Consider the following 20063-nt stretch of genomic DNA (forward strand, 5'->3'; position numbering starts at 1 on the left):
CTATTAGGAAAGAGAACATCCACCTCCTTACTTTAAAAACTGATAGTAACTGAATAGTTCGCAACTTATGACCATTCACGCCTTGTTGTTTTTTCTACGGATTGAACTGTAAGTCACAAAGTTCAAACGATGAAAGCGGGCACTTTTAAACGATTTTTTTGTTGCTATAGTAGATGAGCAGAGAGGGTCGTTATTTCGTTATCATTTTCAAGCAAAATAGCCATTTCATTTCACAGCTGTTTAGACCTTGTCACAACTACTCTAGTAACTAATGACGTCCTATTGTTGCAACTTCAAAGTACCAAAAGTTCAGTCTTTATTGCCAAATTCTGGTGAAAGATACTGAAATAATAAAGGCAAGTTAACGGGCCTGCCAAAAAATGATCGGTGTTTATTAGTCCAGATCCTAAAATCTGCCAATGGAGACTGGACAAAAGTAAAGTGTAACATGAAGGTCGTAACATGTTCTAAAAGGGGTCACAGGTTTTGGACGAATTTGGGTTCTTTATGTTTTTAGGCTCTTTTTCAGAAGTTTTCGAAATTAGTGGTGGCAACACTGTTTACAGCTGACAAAAGGGAATTTTCGTGATATTCCTTGAAACACTCTCCTCCTCGGTCGTACGCCTCGAACACTGATGGAAAGTGAAAATGGGAAAAGCAAAAGCAAAGAACATGCTTGAAGCGCAAAGATTAGGGGAATGTAAATCAAGACCACTATCTAGTATACCTACACTTTCTTCCTTTCTCCCTTTCTTTGTGTTTTTATGTTTTATCAAATCCATCCTCCGTGGAAACTTTTTTTAGAAATCGCCCAAAACCAGTAGAAAGTTGCTCTCGTGAAAAATTCCCCCTCGGAGAATTTATCCCACGGAAAATTCCTTCCTCTCCAGGGGAAATTCCTCCAGAAAATTCTAAGCCCTCTGAAATATTTTCCTAGAATATTTCCACTTGTTAAATTTGGTCGACAAGGACAAAGTAAGACAACTAAAAAGAATTTTGTATGAGAATTACGGCAAATCTCCCCAGTGTAAAATTTCCCCTGGAAAGCTCAACCCCAGAAAATTCCTTCCCAACGGAGAAATTTCACTGTGGGAAATCTCCCCAAGCAGAAATCCCTCCCCCAATGTCTGTATGTATCCCAATATCAAACACTATACCTAAATAAACAATAAACCTTTCCACCGCTATTTAGCAACAGTGTTATCGATGCCCACAAGAAAGTTGAAATGAGCTTTATTTTCCGTGGCTTGGACTTATCGCTTTTGAATTATGCTGAAAATATTCTCAATTTGAGTAGAACCCTGGTTTTAATAGAGAAGAATTTTGCAAGTTTAAGTGAGGAGCATAACGATATTGGTCTAAAATTCAATCCGAGTAAGATTGAATATATTAAGTTCAATTTTAAACGACCAGGTTCTGATTGTACCAAAGTCACTTCGGGTGATTCTGATATCGAACTTTCGTCATCCCTAACTTATCTGGGTTTACCCCTTGGCACTGACCTGAAAAGTACGTGTGCTGGGCTACTTGGGCATTTCAGCATGAAGGCTAGAACAGCTTATGGTCTACTTGTTAATGCTAAAACACGTTACAGGAAGAATGTTTTGGTTAGACTCTATATCGCTTACACACTCCCTCATGTCCTAGCCCTAGCTCCTTTTTGGAAGCTATTTATCATGACTGATTTACGGACAATCCGTAAGCTATATTACAAGTATGCAAAACATAATGTAAGTCTTCCTCTTTGGGCTCGTAACCGCAAAGTTACGCAACTATATGGTGTTACTGATTCGTTTGTAGCTGTGAACCAACGACGTGCCGAATTTGTTTCGTCTCTAGACCGTAGCCACCCATATTATAGTACTTTTGTTTACAATTATTTATCATAGTCTGATTTTTAATTTTTTATTAACTCTTTTTTTTTCCTTTACTCCATATGGGCACTTTCGTGTCATTTAAATGGGTCAATAAAATTATTGATTGATTGATTGAAATAATGGCTAAATTTTGTAAATTGCTGCCCTTTCCCCAAGGGCTCTGGGGGAAGGGCATTTTATCTCCAAAGGCATGGTTATTGGACCATTCAACTATGCTGAATTAAATGGCTATCTCAATGTTTTGATTGGACGACTTCAGTGAAAAGGGAACGTGGGAGGGGATTGAGCTGCCCTTTTATCTTTTTGATCACTTAAAATGTCCACTAGAACTTTTGATTTCCGATTAAATTAGCCTTCTACTCATCTGCGTCTTAAGGAGCACAGGAAAGGCAATTGGAGACCACGGAATCAAATGGGAAGGAAAAACGCTCCTGGACTTAAATTATGCTGATGATTTAAGCATATTAGATGAAAGTGTGAGCAAAATGAATGAAGTTTAGAGGCTTTGCGAGTTCAGGGTGCTAAAATAGGCTTGAAAATTAATGTTAAGAAGACTAAGTCACTAAGGCTAGGAATAGGTGAAGATGAACAGGTGACGTTAGGTAACGAAAAGATTGATCAGGTTGGGAGCTTTAGTTACCTCGGTAGTATTATTAGTAAAGATGGTGGGAGCAGTGAAGATGTTAAAAGTAGAATAGCTAAGGCTCAGGGTATTTTTTCACAGTTAAAAAAAAGTTTGGAAAAATAGAAAGATAAGTCTGCAAACCAAGATTAGAATATTGGAAGCTACAGTGATAACAGTGGTCAAATACGGTTCTGAAGCATGGGAGCTCCGAAAAGCAGATGAAAATTTACTAGATGTTTTCCAGGGAAATTGCCTACGGATTGTTCTGGGTACCCGGCTGACTGACCGTATTTCAAACAGTAGGTTGTGCGAAAAAGTGGTTCAATCCCACTTTCTAGGGCTATAATGAAAGAAAGTTTGAGATGGCTGGGCCACGTTCTGCGGATGAGGGATGACAGATTACCGAAGATTGTCCTTTTTGGCCAACCGTCTGGGGCTATACGGGAAGCAGGTTATCCTTGTCTGGGTTGGGAGGATGTCATAAATAAAGATTTAAAGGAAATGGGAACTTCCTGGGAGGGTGCAAAGAGGGAGGCTAAAAATAGATTGGGTTGGAGGAGTAACGTGCGTAGCTATGTTGGCCTCAGGCGGCTTGGTGCTGCAGTGAGTTATTATTATTATTATTATTATTATTATTATTATTATTATTAGTAGTAGTAGTAGTAGTAGTAGTAGTAGTAGTAGTAGTAGTAGTAGTAGTAGTAATAGTAGTCTACTGATCTTCTGTGATAAATGGCTCGAAACGATTACTTGAAGTGGGAAAAAGAGCGAATTAGGGGTCTTTCTTCTTCCAAAAACTGCAAAGTTCTATGTTTTTTACATAGGAGCTTGAAGCATCTACCACTGGGTTTTCTGGTGTGCTGAATATGAGGGTGCTATTTTCATTCAGATCACTTGATGTTTCGGCTTTGTCTTCCTTCTTTTTCAAAAATGGGGCAAGATTTTATCAGGCTTGTAGCTTTTGATGGGTAAAATTAAACTTAATAAACTTTATATATTTTTAATTAAAATAGAAACTTTGTCCTTTTGATTTATCTATTATTATTAAAACCCCAAGTGTATTTTTTAGAGTTTCGTTTAAAATCGAACTGTAGCACTCCTTAATAGTAGTTTGATTACCACGAGCTATTTGATTCTAAATATATAATGTTCATTAGGCTTAAAAATACTCTAAAGAAGTCAAGAGCGAGAGAAGTTTTGAGTAACTTTAGAATAAAGGAAAAATTATCTCCTAAAAAAGGTGCCAACTTGCTGAAATTCGAGTCAGACACACTCTGCTCAAGAACCTGGTTGTAGAGGTTTCAAGCCTCCATATATTTGCGTGAAATGATAGAATTTGGAGCTCAGTAACGAGTGTTTATATGTTTGTTTAATGTTTGATGCTTTTCTTAATGGGCTATTGTAAAAGGGTTTCTCCTAAGAGCAGAAAGAAAAGGGTGGGTAATCATGACATAGAAGAACCGTGTTATATATGTAAGTTTCTTGGTTGGAAGTTTTGATGTAAATCTTTACTGGCGTAAAAATTTTTTATTTTTATTTAATCGTAGGCAGTGCAATAGCGCTTCCAAAATGATAAGCCAAGTGGGAGCAATTAATGTTTCACCGAAGCAAATCATTCATTTTTTGAAAAATAATTTTCATAATATACAAATAAAGCACATTCCCGTCCCCCTTTCGAAAACATCCATGGCCAGGAAAACAGTAGAGAAAGGAGAACAGAAAAAGGAAAATAAATCGTAAAATAATACGAAACCTATATTTCAATAATAAATTTAGATTTCTACGATCGAGAAACTTAAACACAATCCTCACATCGTCAAAAACCCCACCCTATAAATTTTTATTCAGAATACCGAAACATAATAATTACAATATACCCCAAATATATCCAGAACAAACCAGTTTCAATGATCTCCGACGCAGAACATGCAAATAATTAACTTAATATGTTCCATTGAGTGCTAATGAAGGCAACTCAACAATAGTAATTCCTAAAAGGGTTTTGGCAGCAAGCCTTGCCTTACTGGCAAAAATGTACTAGTAAAAACGGTGGGAAATGAATCAGACGTATAAAACAAGCTTATGAAAATTTGCCCTGCTAATTCAGAATAACGAGTGAAAAGCATGTTTTCAAAAATTGACGAGTTTCACGTTATTATAGTCAATTGTTATGGAAAAAACAAGTGTTAAAGATTGACTTTCATACTTATCGTAAATGTTTTTAAAAACCCCGTTTATTTCTTGAAGTAATTTCAAATAATATGAACAAAAAGTCAAAATCAGAGGTTTTATTAAGGTCGTAATTGTAATTATTTTAATTTAGGCCAAAAACAACTATCCAAAACCACTTCTACTTGCAGTCTCAATTCACTTTCCAATTCTTGTCCTCTTAGGAATAACGGTGTGGCAGCTTTCCATCAGTTTTCAATAATGAAAATGAAAAGCTAAGCCGAGTGGGTTCTTATACTCGTGAAAAAAGGCTGAATGCCAAAAACTGAAAGCAAACACAGACAGAAAAATTAAAAAGATATAAAAATAGACCTTTTTAGGCCTTCGTCACTGAAAACAATATAATAGAAAAAAATAGTATCAACTTTGAAACTGTACTATTACTAAAGTTTGACACTAGAACTTTGGACTCCAGTCAAATGAGTCTTTGAAGTTTACTGTACCACCTATTCTATAAAAAAGCCTTATAGAAGGGGAGGAGGAAGATGTGCTTTTTGTGATAATTTATTTTTCAATAAATGAACGACTTACCTTTGTGAGACAAATTCATTCTGCCTATTTCATCACTACTAAACGCCAAAAACTACGAAGATTGAAAGAATAATTACAATAAGCTTGTTGAATAGGCCTACAATTTATAGGGAGAAAGCAATCACGATAAGCTGTGTCTTAGCGATTAAAAGTGCCAGTCACGAAAAACCAATGGAAAGTGAAGTTGGCTAATAAGAAGGCTAAAAAAATTACATTGGCTAATCGGAAATGAAGATTTAAGAATCAAGCTATTTAAAAGCTAATAACGCTTGTTGGCCAGTGGTGAATAACAGAAATAAACTTTAGAAAGCCAAGCCAGCTTCATTTTCTAATACGCGACAAAACGTCCATATTATCCGTCCAATATTATGGACCTTTCTTTTTGCTACGTAAGAACTTATCTTGAACTATGTAACTTAGGGTACGGAGCTAAAATCTGTAATATGCTATAGTCGGCTAAGAAAAATTACAAATAAGTAACAAGGTCTATTCTTACGGGAGTTATGTAAACCAGTGTACTAGGGCAAATAATTTCATTTTACAAAAAGTTTAGTTTTAACTAAAAATTAAAAAAAAAAACACCTCTCGAGCGCGATGTAAAAACGCTGTCCATTTATCCTCGTGTGTCATGGCATTAAAATCGGGCTCGAGCCGTTTTCCTTGAATTGTACTTTACACATTATTATTTTAAAAAGAATTTTCTATATTTAAAGATAGCCTATAACTTACCTCTGGAATAAATTTAAAATGTGCCATTAAAAGTCAAAGCAACGCAGGATTCAGTTCTGCTGATGGATTCAAGGATTGCATGGTATCAACCTGAGCAGATTGGTCCAGCCCAGCAATTGTGGGGTCGAATTTGGTTTTCCCTTAAACGTCTTGAAAGAGAACAAGTTAGTGTTAGTAGCAGTCGTGCTGGTAGTATTCCTAGCCGACCCAGTTCACAAGGTTCTAGTGATACAGATAGTTCACCCACAAACAGAGACATTTCCATTCACCAACAGACTGAATCAATTGTTGCTATGAAGAGAAGACATGATAGGAATATTGCTAGCACCACGGTTGGTATGTAATCACAAATAAGTATATCTTTTGGTAACAATAGGCTCCCTAGACTAGTTTTCTCTTTAACATTCTTGTGTTATGGCTCTTATGAGGGTAAGATATAGGCTAAGCCTAGAATTTTAGCTGTTGAGAAGGTAGCTTTCTGATAAAAGTATTCTTGGCAAATGTCCAGATAGCTACTGGAAGGTAAGGTAGCATGTTAAAGAAATGATTCTTAGGCCTACTTCATAATAGTCTATGCAGAATAATCCTAGTTATCACACCTTGCATACAGCTTTGCTATTCTTTACCCCCAACCCTCCAATTTAAAAACATGTAGTCCAAAATATTTATTTTTCAGCAAATAATAAGTAGTTCATATGATTGACTTACAAATAATGTGAATATATCACTAGCCTAGGGATATTTTGTCTGAATATAATAATCATTTTTCACCAAAAATTTAGTTTTAAGCCTTTTTTTAACCCTTGAAAATATATTTATATGGTGATTTGGCATAAAAAGGACTGAAACATTGGTTTAAAACTTACTAGGCCTATTTCATTATAAAATCCATTTTTAAAGTTATATAATCTATCAACATTGATTTGTCACAATTTAGTTGGATAAAAAGTTCTAAACAATTTTTCCACTTTCCCATCCATCATGTTTCTTCTGTTGGCTTTGATGTTTTTCAACATATAGATGAAATGGAAGTTATAAGCACAGTATGAAGAGAAAATGGTGAAATCATTCTGAATTGTTTGTATTCAACTTATTCTTGAAAAATCAATGTTTGTGAATTATATGACATGTACAAAATAGATTTATAAGGACAAATGCTTTAACCTATTTTTATATAAACAAATATAGAAAGAAATTATTATTTTCAAAGGTCCTAAAAGGGCTTAAAATTGAATTTGTGTGAAAATTAATGATTATATTCAGAAAGACCATGAAAAGTAGCATCAAGTTGTATATTCACTTGATTTGTAGATCATTTATATAAACTGCTCAGTATTTACCTATTTTTCAATTGATTATACCACCTGCAACTTGTTTGCATTTTTTTGTCACTGTTGATTCAATTTATAGGCATATGGGATAAAACTATTAAGATGTATTAGGAGAAGAGATAGGAAATATATAATTGGGGCTGTATATTTGCATATCAGGGGGGGTAGGGATAAAGTACAGCAGGGCTGCATGCCAAATGGGTTAACTATGGTTATTCTGCATATTATCAAGTAAGAATTGTTTTCTTAACATGTTTCCCTTTCTCCAGCTACCTATATATGCAAATACCCTATTCTTGGTAGTATAAGCCTAGAATTGTGGCTGCTGAGAAAGAAACATGTTAAAAAAACAGTTCTTACTTTGTAGTAGGCCTATGCAAAATAAGTGTAGTAAAAACATTTTGAATACAATTCTGCTTTGCTTATACTTTACTCCTCCCTAATGTACAGATGTATAGGCAAGCCCAATTGTATGTTTTCTGTTCTTTTATCTTGTCAATACTGATTTAATTTATGTGTAGACAGGTTAGGACAAGAGTGATACATACCTTAAATTGCATCTTTAGTGACTAAGGTTGAAGAACCTGTAAATGCTGCCTGGTAGCATTGACTCTCACAGATCATGAATGGATCATCATTATTTACATATATACAGGACACTTTGGTTTCATTGTTGGGTGTCACTAGATGTATTGCCAGCCTGGCATGTTTGAGGGCTAAAAGGGCAGGTGGTGTAAGCTCTGCAATTTAAACCCTACATTGAAAATCTATAATTTTAGCTTTATATTTAAACTTCAGAATATTGTGGAATTGCAGTCAAAATGTGTTAACTTTTAACTATTCTGTACATTATGAAGTGAAATTGTTTTCTTAACATACCTTCTCAACAGCCTCAATTCTAGGCTTATACCAAGGGCAACACTAGGCTACAATATAATAGGCTAACAAAATAAAAGTGAGCTACTATTAGCCTAGACTGGTAAATATTCAGTACATATATAGGTAAATATTCAGTACATATTGAAAATCTATAATTTTAGCTTTATATTTAAACCTCAGAATATTGTGGAATTGCAGTCAAAATGTGTTAACTTTTAACTATTCTGTACATTATGATGTAAGAATTGTTTTCTTAACATACCTTCTCAACTGCCCCAATTCTATGCTTATACCAGGGGTAACACCAGATAATGATTTGATGTGGTACCAATGTATATGGTATACCATGCAAGGATAGGACCTTTAATAAAGCTCTTATATCAAATGTTTCTTCAAAATACATAGAACTGATGACTCAGGCACTTCTTGATTATTAATCTAAGAGTGAAAACTTGGTTGATACATCCCTGCCCCTTCCTAAATCCACACTTTTTTGGTCTATAACATTTGTGTACAATAGAAACCAAGTTATGAAGCTTAGATCTTTGTATTTGGGATGCATCCCTCCTTCCTAAAACCACACTGTTTTTGGTCTGCAACACCTGTGTATGATAGAAATCAAGTGATGAAGCTTAGATCCCTGTATTTGGGATGTATCCTTGCTTCCTAAAACCACACTGTTTTTGGTCCACAACTTCCATGTACAATAGAAACCAAGGGATGAAGCTTAGATTGACTGTAGACCAGTAGTTCCCTACCAGTTTTGGGCCATGCCCCACCTAGGCATTTCTAAAATCCTGATGACATTCTTGGGATAATTAAATTCTGTTATTCAAAATTTTATGTATATTCACATGAAGGAAGCTTAAAAGCAATTAAATTGGTATCTTTCTTTGGGTTGTCCTCAGGTCATATTTTATAATAGTGAAATGTATTACATCATTGCAATACAATCATCTATCTTTTTTGTTCTTGAAATGCCTTTGAATACAACATCATTTATTTATTAATTATTTCAAATAGTGGTAAGCATCAATGCTTGTCACAAAACCACAAAATCATATTACTAATCTGAAGTAAATTGGCAATGACAAGCTAAACAGCAAAAACTTCTAAATAACACAAAACTACACAACAAAAGCATTTAAACAAAAAGGCGTATTTACTAATGTAAATACACCAAAATTATTAGATACTAAATTATATTGTGGTAGCAGCTGAAAATAAATAGATGGGTCACTGAAATGTTTTGGTAAAACTTCCATAACAACAACTAAATGTGGTTTACATTGCTTTATTAGCTCACTAAACTCTTCCCATTTAGATGACAGGCAGTCTGCATTTGTACATGTTACCAAAAATTTATCACTTAGACACTTAAACTTTTTTAGGGAGTCATTCTTCAATGCTTGCATAGCTGTTTGGGGTTTCAGCTGTTACTGGTGTCTTGAACATCAACTTAATTGGCCTGGTCTTACCAGGTGTATGTTTACCAAGTCTAACTGAGTAGCTGCATTTCGCAGGGCAAAATACAAGTAGCTTTTTTTTTGAAAAATTTGTAATTGGTCTTGTTTTGTTGTCTAGAAGGTGACAAAGTAGTGTCTTTAGCCAGACCAAACATGATGAGGTTTTTTTGTTTTTCTACAAGATCTGACACATAAACTGAACTTAAGTTCAAACTACTTACACTGATTTCCTTGTTCTTTTTCACAAATTTTTAAGTCAAGTTTTTTTCCAAGCTCTGACACTTCACTCCAATTAGGTTCTTGGTAAAATGCTGGACGTTGGAAAGTGTGCACTTATTTTTCACGTCTTTCTTGATTCCAGCTACTTTCTGTTGGATAGGCTCTAATAAAGCACAAAACTTATCCTCCATCACCTTAAATGACGTTTGAATTTCAGTCCTCAAAATATCTTTTTCTTTGGTTGATTGAGTTTTTCTGTTGTTTACATACAGGGCAGAACCAAAGTGACCCAAGCCTCCAAGTCATTTTTGTGAATAAGTTGTATTCCAGCTCTGTCATTTCCAAGTATACAATGCATACCCAGGATTCACAAGAGTCACAAAGCAGTGCAAAATTGTCATCTTGCAATTTGGAGTCACAACCCTTTCACTCATCAGCACCCTTTTTAGGTGAATGTCTTGGTCTTATTTGGGCAACTGAGTTAGACAGTCCTTTATTTTTATCCATAACTCTATTGTTATAATAATGACAACAGTGTGCGCGTGCCAAGTTTGAAACCAAGCATTCATGTGGGCTAATTAAAACAAGGTCAAACAGAAATGTCCTTAAATAACAAGGTTGACCTTAAAAATACAAGTAAGGGTAATACACCACCCTATAGGTTTACTTATTAGCAAAGCAGGTAAGCAGATTGATACTTATTTCCTCTGATTTTTGAAGATTTTTGGATTATACTTGGTTAAGATAAGAAAACAGTGTTGCCATTTTTTTTTAATTAATGCCTTAGAGTATATTTAGTCAAAAGGTGCACATCCTGCCCATAACCCACCAAAACATCGCAATCTCCCACTGGTAGTGCCTGTGAGCCATGTTGGGGATCATGATTGTAGACCTTTCTATAGTTACATTTTGAATACTTTAGGGCAAATTATTTATGTAAACACAAAATAAAATAGGGCCGTTGTTTTAGTACAATTCATTGTCAGAGCTCATTCAGAGTCAGTGGCCTTTCAAGGAGAAATGGTGATTACTTAAAAAAAACCTCCCTGGGGTCATAAGTTAGATTCCAGGTTCATTACTGTTATATTTAATATGACAGATTCTAAGAAAATTGCTCCTAAGTTTATAGAAAATTCAATTTTGGCTTAGAATCTAGCTCAAATACAGAGAACTACTCTGTCAAGACATATAATCCATAGACTGTTGAGCTAAATTTGGAAACTTTTTTTTAAAGATAACACAGGCATAGGTCAGTCTTCATGGAATATTTAAAGCCTTTCAAATTGTGTTGGGATATATGCCAGGATTGCTTCCTAGAATTAAACAATATTTCATGGTTTGGTTGTTGAAAAACCCAATTGCCATAGATAATACTAAAATAATGTAAAAAAAGTTAAAGATAATTAATTACATTAGTAGATTTGAATTAATTAAATAAATTGACTTATGAAATTAAATTAAAATGATATTAAAATTGAATCATATGAAATTATTATTATTAGCAGCACATCATTGCTTGTGATGGAACTGTGAAGACTGCATAAAAAAGAAAACTTAATGATCTTAGGATCCACACTTAAAATTTCAAAGGCGTTTATTTACAGTATTTTTCAGTATCTACATAAAGGATATCTTTTCTAGATCTTTATTGGTCTTCTCGTTGCTTTTTGCATGGACAATGTCTCTACCATGTTCTATGGACAGTGTCATTTTCCTCATGTTTTAGCATATATTTTATTGTTAGTTTTTTGGATAATTAATTTTTTTTATCTTTTAAGAATCCAAAGATTGCATCAAAATAGTTTGATTATAATGTGTCATAATTGGTATACTCCTTGTTCTTGAATAATTATTTGTTCTTTGAAGAATGAGGTCATTTGATTGAACAGAGGTCAACCTCTTTGAAGGTGTGTTTTATCTTTTATATCATATTTTGATTCTAATTTCTTATAATTATTTTACTCCTATTGATGTTTGTTATTTTTTTGTTTGAAGGTATAGTTTTCGTTAAACAAAGAGGTTCAGCCTCTTTGAAGGTATGTTTTCATTATCTGATGTATCTTATTTTGATGGTATTATATCTTTGATGGTATGATTTTCACTGAACAAAGAGTTTCAAGCTCTGAAGGTGTTTTCATTATTTTGCATATTTTATTTGGATTGTAAATTGTCATATTTAGCATATTTGATGCATTATTTGATGCATCATTATTTTTTCTTTGAAGGTATGTTTTCATTACCTGATGTATTTATTTTGACCAAAAATTCGCTGTGGGATTTCTTTATTGGTGCGTCATTATATCTTTTTTGAAGACATGGTTTTTACTGAACAAATAGGTTCACCCTCTTTGTAGGTGCTTTTATTATATTGCGTATTTCATTTTAGTCACAAATTTGTCCTTGTTGGGTATATTCTAGTGTAATGTAACATTATTTCTTCTACGAAAGTACGGTTTTCGTTGAAGAAAGGTTCAGTGTTTTGAAGGTACGTTTTCACCATTTTATATATTTGATTTTCCTTTTGTAAACAATTATATTTTTCTTAGGGTTTCCTCATGCAATGGAGGATTTAATAAGAAGAAATGGTGGTTGTCCTTGGTTAAACCCTGATAGAAACTATTCTGCAAGAGAAGTTGGGTGAGATTTTAAAGTGTCTTCAAAGTATTTTTACTAGTCATATGATTGTGTGATCCTTTTTAGCTGTATTTTATGACTGTTTCACCAAAATTCCTAATTTGGGAGAAAGTGGTTTGGCACGAGCAACTGAAATTATCAGTTTCTATTCAAATCATTGAGCCCCTCCTTTAATCATATGGCTTTAACTCTTCAAGGATTTTACAGTATTTAAGGGAAAACCCCCTATCTCAACTTAGATAACTTTAATCAGTAAATAATCATTTCTGTTGGCCATCCCAATTGCCGGAAATCACAGTTGGCATTAAGATAAGGTGGTGATGATCTGTATGTTTTTTGCTGGTGGTTTTGTGACAACTTCAGTTAACGTTTGAGTCCAATTGAGCTTCCTGTCATCATTGGCCCAATCTTTGTTGACCCCAGTTTTAAATGAGTCTAGAGTGGGTGTAGTCTAGAGTGAGTCTAGAGTGGAGAGTGGGGACTTAAAGCTCTATACTGTATGCATTTTGACCAAATATCATTGGAGACTAATAGCTAAGCTTATAGTTGTGGCTTTACATGGCCAGAAACTGGTCTCTGAAATAGGGGGGGGGGCAAGATTTGTTCTTATCACATTAATGACGAGACGGATATGTAGAATTTACTCAGAAAGACCTGGTTACAGTATTTGGTGTCTGTGTTTAATAGAACTTCTGTGATGAATGATAATCTGAATCCACATGGATTATCTATGTGATCTCAGGTTTGGTAAGGGGTAAGAGTTAGGTAATATGCTGCCCCATTGTATGATTTAACTTCAGCTGGAGTTGCTGCTTGACTCCAAGTAGTTTCCCTTGGCCTGCTGTCCGGAAACCACAGTATGCAAGTATATACAAACAGTAGCGCCAAGAAGCAACTGACACGTACTGGGAACTTCCCACTCAGTGCGCTATGATGTGTGTCATTTTTGAACAAACTTCGCTACTGTCCGTATGTAAATTTATACTGTGGAGGAAACGTAGAAAATAGATAATGAGTAGGCTATCAAATTTGTTTTTGTCACCAGGGAACTGACGTAAAAACTGGCAAAATAATAAGTATTTTAGGTATAATGCATCTTCTTCGAAATATAACTTTTTTATGATACAAGATTAAACATCAAAGATGACCATAATACTACTAGACTGACCAATGCTGTGGAAGTAGTAGCGGTAGTAATATTAATTATTACTAACTGGGCTGCACATTGATTATACGACCAGCTGCACACCAGAAGCATGGCTTGTGAAGAAACAACACTTCAGTTGCTCTTGTCTAGGGGCCAGAATGACCAGAAATAAGTATTGAATATGATTTAGCTGTTGAAATATCTTATAAAACCAACGTAACCAGTTTTGATTTAGTTGTCTATTCTTTTCAATTAATTTTTTTCATTCACCAGTTGGTTTTTCATAGAAAGAAAAAATCTTTGCTCTCCTGTATTTTTTTTAAATTTACAATTTTTGAGCATGGGATTATGAATTCCTTTGGGATAAAGTAAGATCAAATAAGCATCATATGTCCTTTCTTCTGCTCCTTAAATATGAAGTTTATGAAATATAAAATTATAAATATAATGTTTATTAAATATAAAGTTTTTGTGAGCACTAAAGGTTGACTTCTTTATTCTGTGTGATCTTGTTGACTGTCTTATCAAAACACATATGAATAGTTGTACATTTTGATCCTAACAGGATTCGTAAAAGTATTTCCCACTCACCCCAAAACCTCCCTTAATTTCTCCTATAATCACCATTCCCCCCATATAAAAAATCTGTTTTTTTATAGACAGGAGATGTAAGGCTCCAAGCTTTGACATATTCAGTCTCACTTTTAGGACCAAGGATGTCAAGATAGGCCAAGAACTTGTAAATGAACCTTATAGTATGAAAAAGTTGTTTGTAAAAAATGTATATCAATCTAAAAATTAGGCAAAGAACATTCTTGTAGGGAACAAAAAAAAACAAAAAACAAATAGTTGGTTCACCTTTATTTATAATACTACAGTTTCATGCATATAACTGTTAAAACAAAAAATGTTATGAGTAATAAAAATTTTGCTCCCACTTTTTACTTTTCTTTAATTTGCTATGTGATTTTAATTATATATTAACAAAACAAGTATTCCTACACACAGCACCTTTGGAATTACGCCCGTAGACACCTGCTATCTAGTAATTAAACCTGCACTAGTAATTAGTTACTAGTAATAGTAACTAATTACTAGTAGTAATTAGTAGTAACTAGTAGTAATTAGTAACTAATTACTAGTAATCTAGTAATTACACCTGCTGTCTAGTAATTAAAATGTCTACAGTTGACACCACTTATTTTTTAATCTTGAAACTTGTTCAACTTGCCTGAGACTCTAGGTGGGCAGACTTATTTGGCTTAGGATGCTTCTTCATCTGCAAGTTCAGGCAACTTTGGTAGACATTGTCTGTTATGAGTTAATCCAAAAATCTTGGTGATCCCTATTGTAATCCCAGTGGACTTTCCCAGTAGGCCTGCCTGGAGTTTCAGGCAGGTTGACCTAGTTTTAGGAGTGACACATGACCACCTGCTTGCCTTGACTTGCAGTCTCAGATGGACAATCCTGGACTAAAGTCATGCTCAGGCAACACAATTTATGAACCATGACATTTACATTCATACAAAATTAACTAACGATTCGTTGTCCAACAAATTACTTGGACTTGCAGGGATACAAGGTACGTAAGCCTAAATTGGCCCACCCACCTAGAGTCTCAGGTGGGTTAGATTGTGTTGCAGGTGAACAAGTGTCTTAAGCCTAATAAGGCACACCTGTTAGAAAATCCTATTGGATTTTCCAATATTGGATTAGAATATTTTCCACCTATTGGATTAGAAAATCCTATTGGATTTTCTGAATATGTTAGTCTATTGGCATTAAAAAATTTGGGTATTCACTAGTGAAAATGACTTGTGACAGACTGTTATTCTAAAGTGATGCAAGGAAAAAACAGGAATTATATTAAGGACAAAATTAAGGAGTCATGACTCCTCTGAATGAAAAATGTTCATAAAACAATACCATTATATCATTATCATTACCTGTCACTATTATTATCATGAAAAGAGAAATCACCAATGCTACAGCACAAACACACAAAAAAAAAAAAAAAAAAAAAAAAAAAAAAAAAAAAAAAAAAAAAAAAAAAAAAATAAAAATAAAATAAAGAGACAGAAGGAGAAAAGGAAGACTGTTTTCCTAAATTAGTGATTAATATAGACCAGCACTTGAATGAGGCCTCAACCTCATTCAATATATTATGTAATATATTATATATTATGTATATATTATATATTATATATATATATTATATATATTATATAATATTATATTATTATATAATATTATTATATATTATTATATAATATTATATAATATTATATATTATATAATATTATATATATTATATATATTAGTATATATTATGTAATATATACTATTAAATCATGAATCGTATATGATATATTATTGTATGTTTTATGCTTTCCTATGTACAGTGTTTGTTCTGATTCAGCATTAGGCTACATAATTCTGGTGTGATAATTAGGTATGGGGGGGGGTATCCCAGTTAGAATTCGAAAAAAATACTTACTTATTTCTATTTCATAGGTATTTTCTATTTTATCATGGCTAACGGGTTATTACCCCTCCTTACATTTTATGAATTGGAATCACTGACATTATTACAAGATGCAAATAATCATCACAACTGGGATATATTTATATAGTGAGGAGCCTGAATAAAAGACTTGTACTTAGTTACTTCATAATAAATAGAATTATTGTACTTAACAGACTTTGAAGTTGATTCCACTATACTTTACTCCCCCCCCCCTAATATGGAAATATATAGCCAAAGTCAGCATAAATCATTAACCAGCTATAAATGAAAAATTTTCTCACTAGTAAGCTATTTAAAGAACACATTTTTAAGCTTTGGGTCACTAGGATACTATGGGTTGTTTTTAGCTCTTTTAGCCCAAAGGGCTCAAAATGAAAAGTCCACACCAAGTGATTATTGAATTATGAAAGAGCATGAAAAAGATTTATCATTTAATTGTGTTGAAAAGCTAAATTTTGTTGTAAACTGCGTCTAGGCTATGTACCAAAAATCTAGTGTAGATTTATAATTCAGACTATATGTTGTACCATTACAGAGGGAGGGGGGTCTCGATAAACTTAGCTATATATGGATTCACAATGGAATTTTGACTAAATGTGTCTATTTCAAAGCAAGGCCCATCTTAATATTCAGTTAGGCTAACCTGAAAATTTACCTCTTTGAAGTAGTCTAAAGAATCTTATAGTGTTTCTTTATGGAGGGTGATGGCACCAAAGTAATACAAAGGTGTTCCAAAATTGTAGTCTTTTGTTTGTAAGCTAATGAACATAATTGTGAAATAGGCTACCTGTATACGCTAAAGTTTGACTCTTTGTCACAAATCTGCTTTTTAAAACAAAAGCATAAAGAGCGAGGTGTTGCGGAGGGGAGAACCCCTTTCATATACTGAATAATTTCTGTTCGTTTTAAGTTTTAATGTCGCTCCTTACTTGCAGTTAAAAAACTTGTTTTTTGTGGCACTTGGTATTAACCAAGTGACATATAGCGATCGCAAATTCTGTCGGTCTGTCTGTCGGTCCCGGTTTTGCTACTTTAGGCACTTCTAGGTTAGCTAGGACGATGAAATTTGGCAGGCGTATCAGGGACCGGACCATATTAAATTAGAAATAGTCGTTTTCCCGATTTGACCTTTTTGGGGGGGGGGGGCTAATTCAGAAAAAAAGAAAAAATGAGGTATTTTTAACTTACGAAGGGGTGATGGGATCTTAATGAAATTTGATGTTTGGAAGGATATCGTGTCTCGGAGCTCTTATTTTAAATCCCGACCAGATTCGGTGACACTGGGGGATTTGGAGGGGGGCCTAAAATCTTGGAAAACGCTTAGAGTGGAGGAATCGGGATGAAACTTGGCGGGAAAAATAAGCAGAAGTCCTAGATACGTTATTGACATAACCAGAACGAATCTGCTCTGTTTGGGGGGGGGGGTTGGGGGGAGGGAGGTTTAATTCTGAAAAATTAAAAAAATGAGGTATTTTTAACTTACGAAGGAGTGATCCGATCTTAATGAAATTTGAAGTTTGGAAGGATATTGTGTCTCAGAGCTCTTATTTTAAATCCTGACTTGATCCGGTGACATTGGGGGAATTGAGGGGGGAACCTAAAATCTTGGAGAACGCTTAGAGTGGATGGATCGGGATGAAACTTGGTGAGAAAAATAAGCGCAAGTCCTAGATATGTTATCGAAATAACTGGAACGGATCCGCTCTCTTTGGGGGAGTTGGGGGGAGGGCTGATTCTGAAAAATTAGAAAAATGAGGTATCTTTAACTTACGAAGGAGTGATCGGGTCTTAATGAAATTTGATGTTTTGAAGGCTATTATGTCTCAGAGCTCTTATTTTGAATCCCGACCGAATCCGGTGATGGGGAAGCTGGGGGGGGGGTGGAACCTAAAATCTTGGAAAATACTTAGAGTGGAGGGATCGGGATGAAACTTGATGGAAAAAATAATCCCAACTCCTAGGTACGGGGTTGACATAACCGGAACGGATCTGCTCTCTTTCGGGGAGTTGGGGGGGGGGGGTATTCTAAAAAATTAGAAAAAATGAGGTGTTTTTAACTTACGAAAGAGTGATCGTATCTTAATGAAATTTCATATTTAGAAGGACCTCAAAACTCAGATCTCTTATTTTAAATCCCGACCGGATCCAGTGTCATTAGGGGGGGGGGCGGAAATCTTGGAAAACGCTTAAAGCGGAGAGATCAGGATGAAACTTGGTAGAAAGAATAAGCATAAGTCCAAGATAGGTGACTGACATAACCGGAACGGATCTGCTCTCTTTGGTGGAGTTGGGGGGGGGGGTAAATCGGAAAAATTAGTAAAAATGAGTTATTTGTAACTTACGAAGGGTGATCAGATCTTAATGAAATTTGATATTTAGAAGGATCTTGTGCTTTAGAATTCTCATTTTAAATCCCGACCAGATCCGGTGACATTGAAGGGAGTTGGAGGGGGAAACCGGAATTCTTAGAAAACGTGAAAATCGAGGTATCTTACGAATGGATGATCGGATCTTTATATAGAAGAATCTTATGTCTCAGATGCTCCATTTTCAGTTCGAATCGGATCCGGGACATAGAGGGTTGGAGGGGGAAGCAGAAATCTTGGAAAACGATTAGAGTGGAGAGATCGGGATGAAACTTGATGGTAAGAATAAGCACAAGTTATAGAGACGGATCTGTTCTCTTTGGGGGAGCGGGGGGTTGTTAATTTGGGAAAAAATAGAAAAATTGAGGTATTTTTAACTTAAGAACGGGTGACCAGATCTTAATGAAATTTAATATTTAGAAGGAACTCATGTCTCAGAGCTCTCATTTCAAATCCTGACCAGATCTGTTGACATTTGGGGGAGTTGGAGGGGGAAACTGGAAATCTTAAAAACGCTTATAAATGTCGTAGATACGTGATTGACGTAACTGGACTGGATCCGCTCTCTTTGGGGGAGTCAGGTGGTGGGGTTCAGTGCTTTGGCGAGTTTGGTGCTTCTGGACGTGCTAGGATGATGAAAGTTGGTAGGCGTGTCAGGGAGCTGTGCAAATTGACTTGATAAAGTCGTTTTCCCCGATTCGACCATCTGGGGGGCTGAAGGGAGAGGAAAAATTAGAAAAATTGAGGTATTTTTAACTTACGAGTGGGTGATCGGATCTTAATGAATTTGATATATAGAAGGAGCTCGTGACTCAGAGCTCTTATTTTAAATCCCGACCGGCATTAAGCCTCTGATTTTCCTTTTAAAGCAATTTATTGATTCTAAGAATTTTGCTAGAGCTCATACCGTATGAGCTCTTGGCTCTTCCGATCTCGTCACAAGTGCCATATGAGCTCTTAGCTCTTGTTTTTTATTTAATTTCTAAACTTTTCTGAATTAATGCATGTTTTTATTTTGGCTCACCGCACATGAATAATTAAAACGAAATTTGCATATTATTTTTTTTTGCTAAAACGCTTTCTCATAGTTTTTATCAGACGGTTTTAATAAAAAAAGGGTGGGGGAGAAGGTCTAGTTGCCCTCCAATTTTCGGTTAATTAAAAATGCAATTAGATTTTTATTTTTTGTACGAACGTTTTTGTTAGTAATAAACATACGTACCTTACGAATTAACTTAAGTAACGAACTTCTATATTTGTGTATTTTTTATTACGTATATGAGAGGGTTTGCCCCCTCGTCAATACCTCGCTCTTTACACTAAAGCTTGAATTTTATCTCAAATCTTTAAGAATGACCCCTGAATCACAAAGGCCGTAGAATAAATAGTTGAAATACCAAAAATACTTTAGCGTAAAGAGTAAGGTATTGTGGAGGAGATGAACCCCCATATATACGTAATATTTTATGTTCGTTTTAATGCTACTCATTACTTCCAGGTGAA

General features: G+C 34.7%; 1 protein-coding gene across 3 annotated transcripts in view; it reads left to right on the forward strand.

The window, feature by feature from the left end:
• The first annotated feature begins 5902 nt into the window (after positions 1-5902).
• Positions 5903-20063, forward strand: part of LOC136040789 (terminal nucleotidyltransferase 4B-like) — a 168473-nt gene continuing 154312 nt past the window's right edge. For all 3 annotated transcript variants that reach the window (XR_010620884.1, XM_065725118.1, XM_065725119.1), the window contains exons 1-2: positions 5903-6327; positions 12433-12523. Coding sequence is in view for 2 of the 3 variants with exons in the window: in XM_065725118.1 (XP_065581190.1) it covers positions 6054-6327; positions 12433-12523 (365 nt within the window). In the remaining variant the exon portion in view is untranslated. The remainder of the gene's footprint in view (positions 6328-12432; positions 12524-20063) is intronic.

This window comes from Artemia franciscana, chromosome 21 (genome assembly GCF_032884065.1).
Source record: "Artemia franciscana chromosome 21, ASM3288406v1, whole genome shotgun sequence".
NCBI classification, from domain to species: Eukaryota; Metazoa; Arthropoda; class Branchiopoda; order Anostraca; family Artemiidae; genus Artemia; species Artemia franciscana.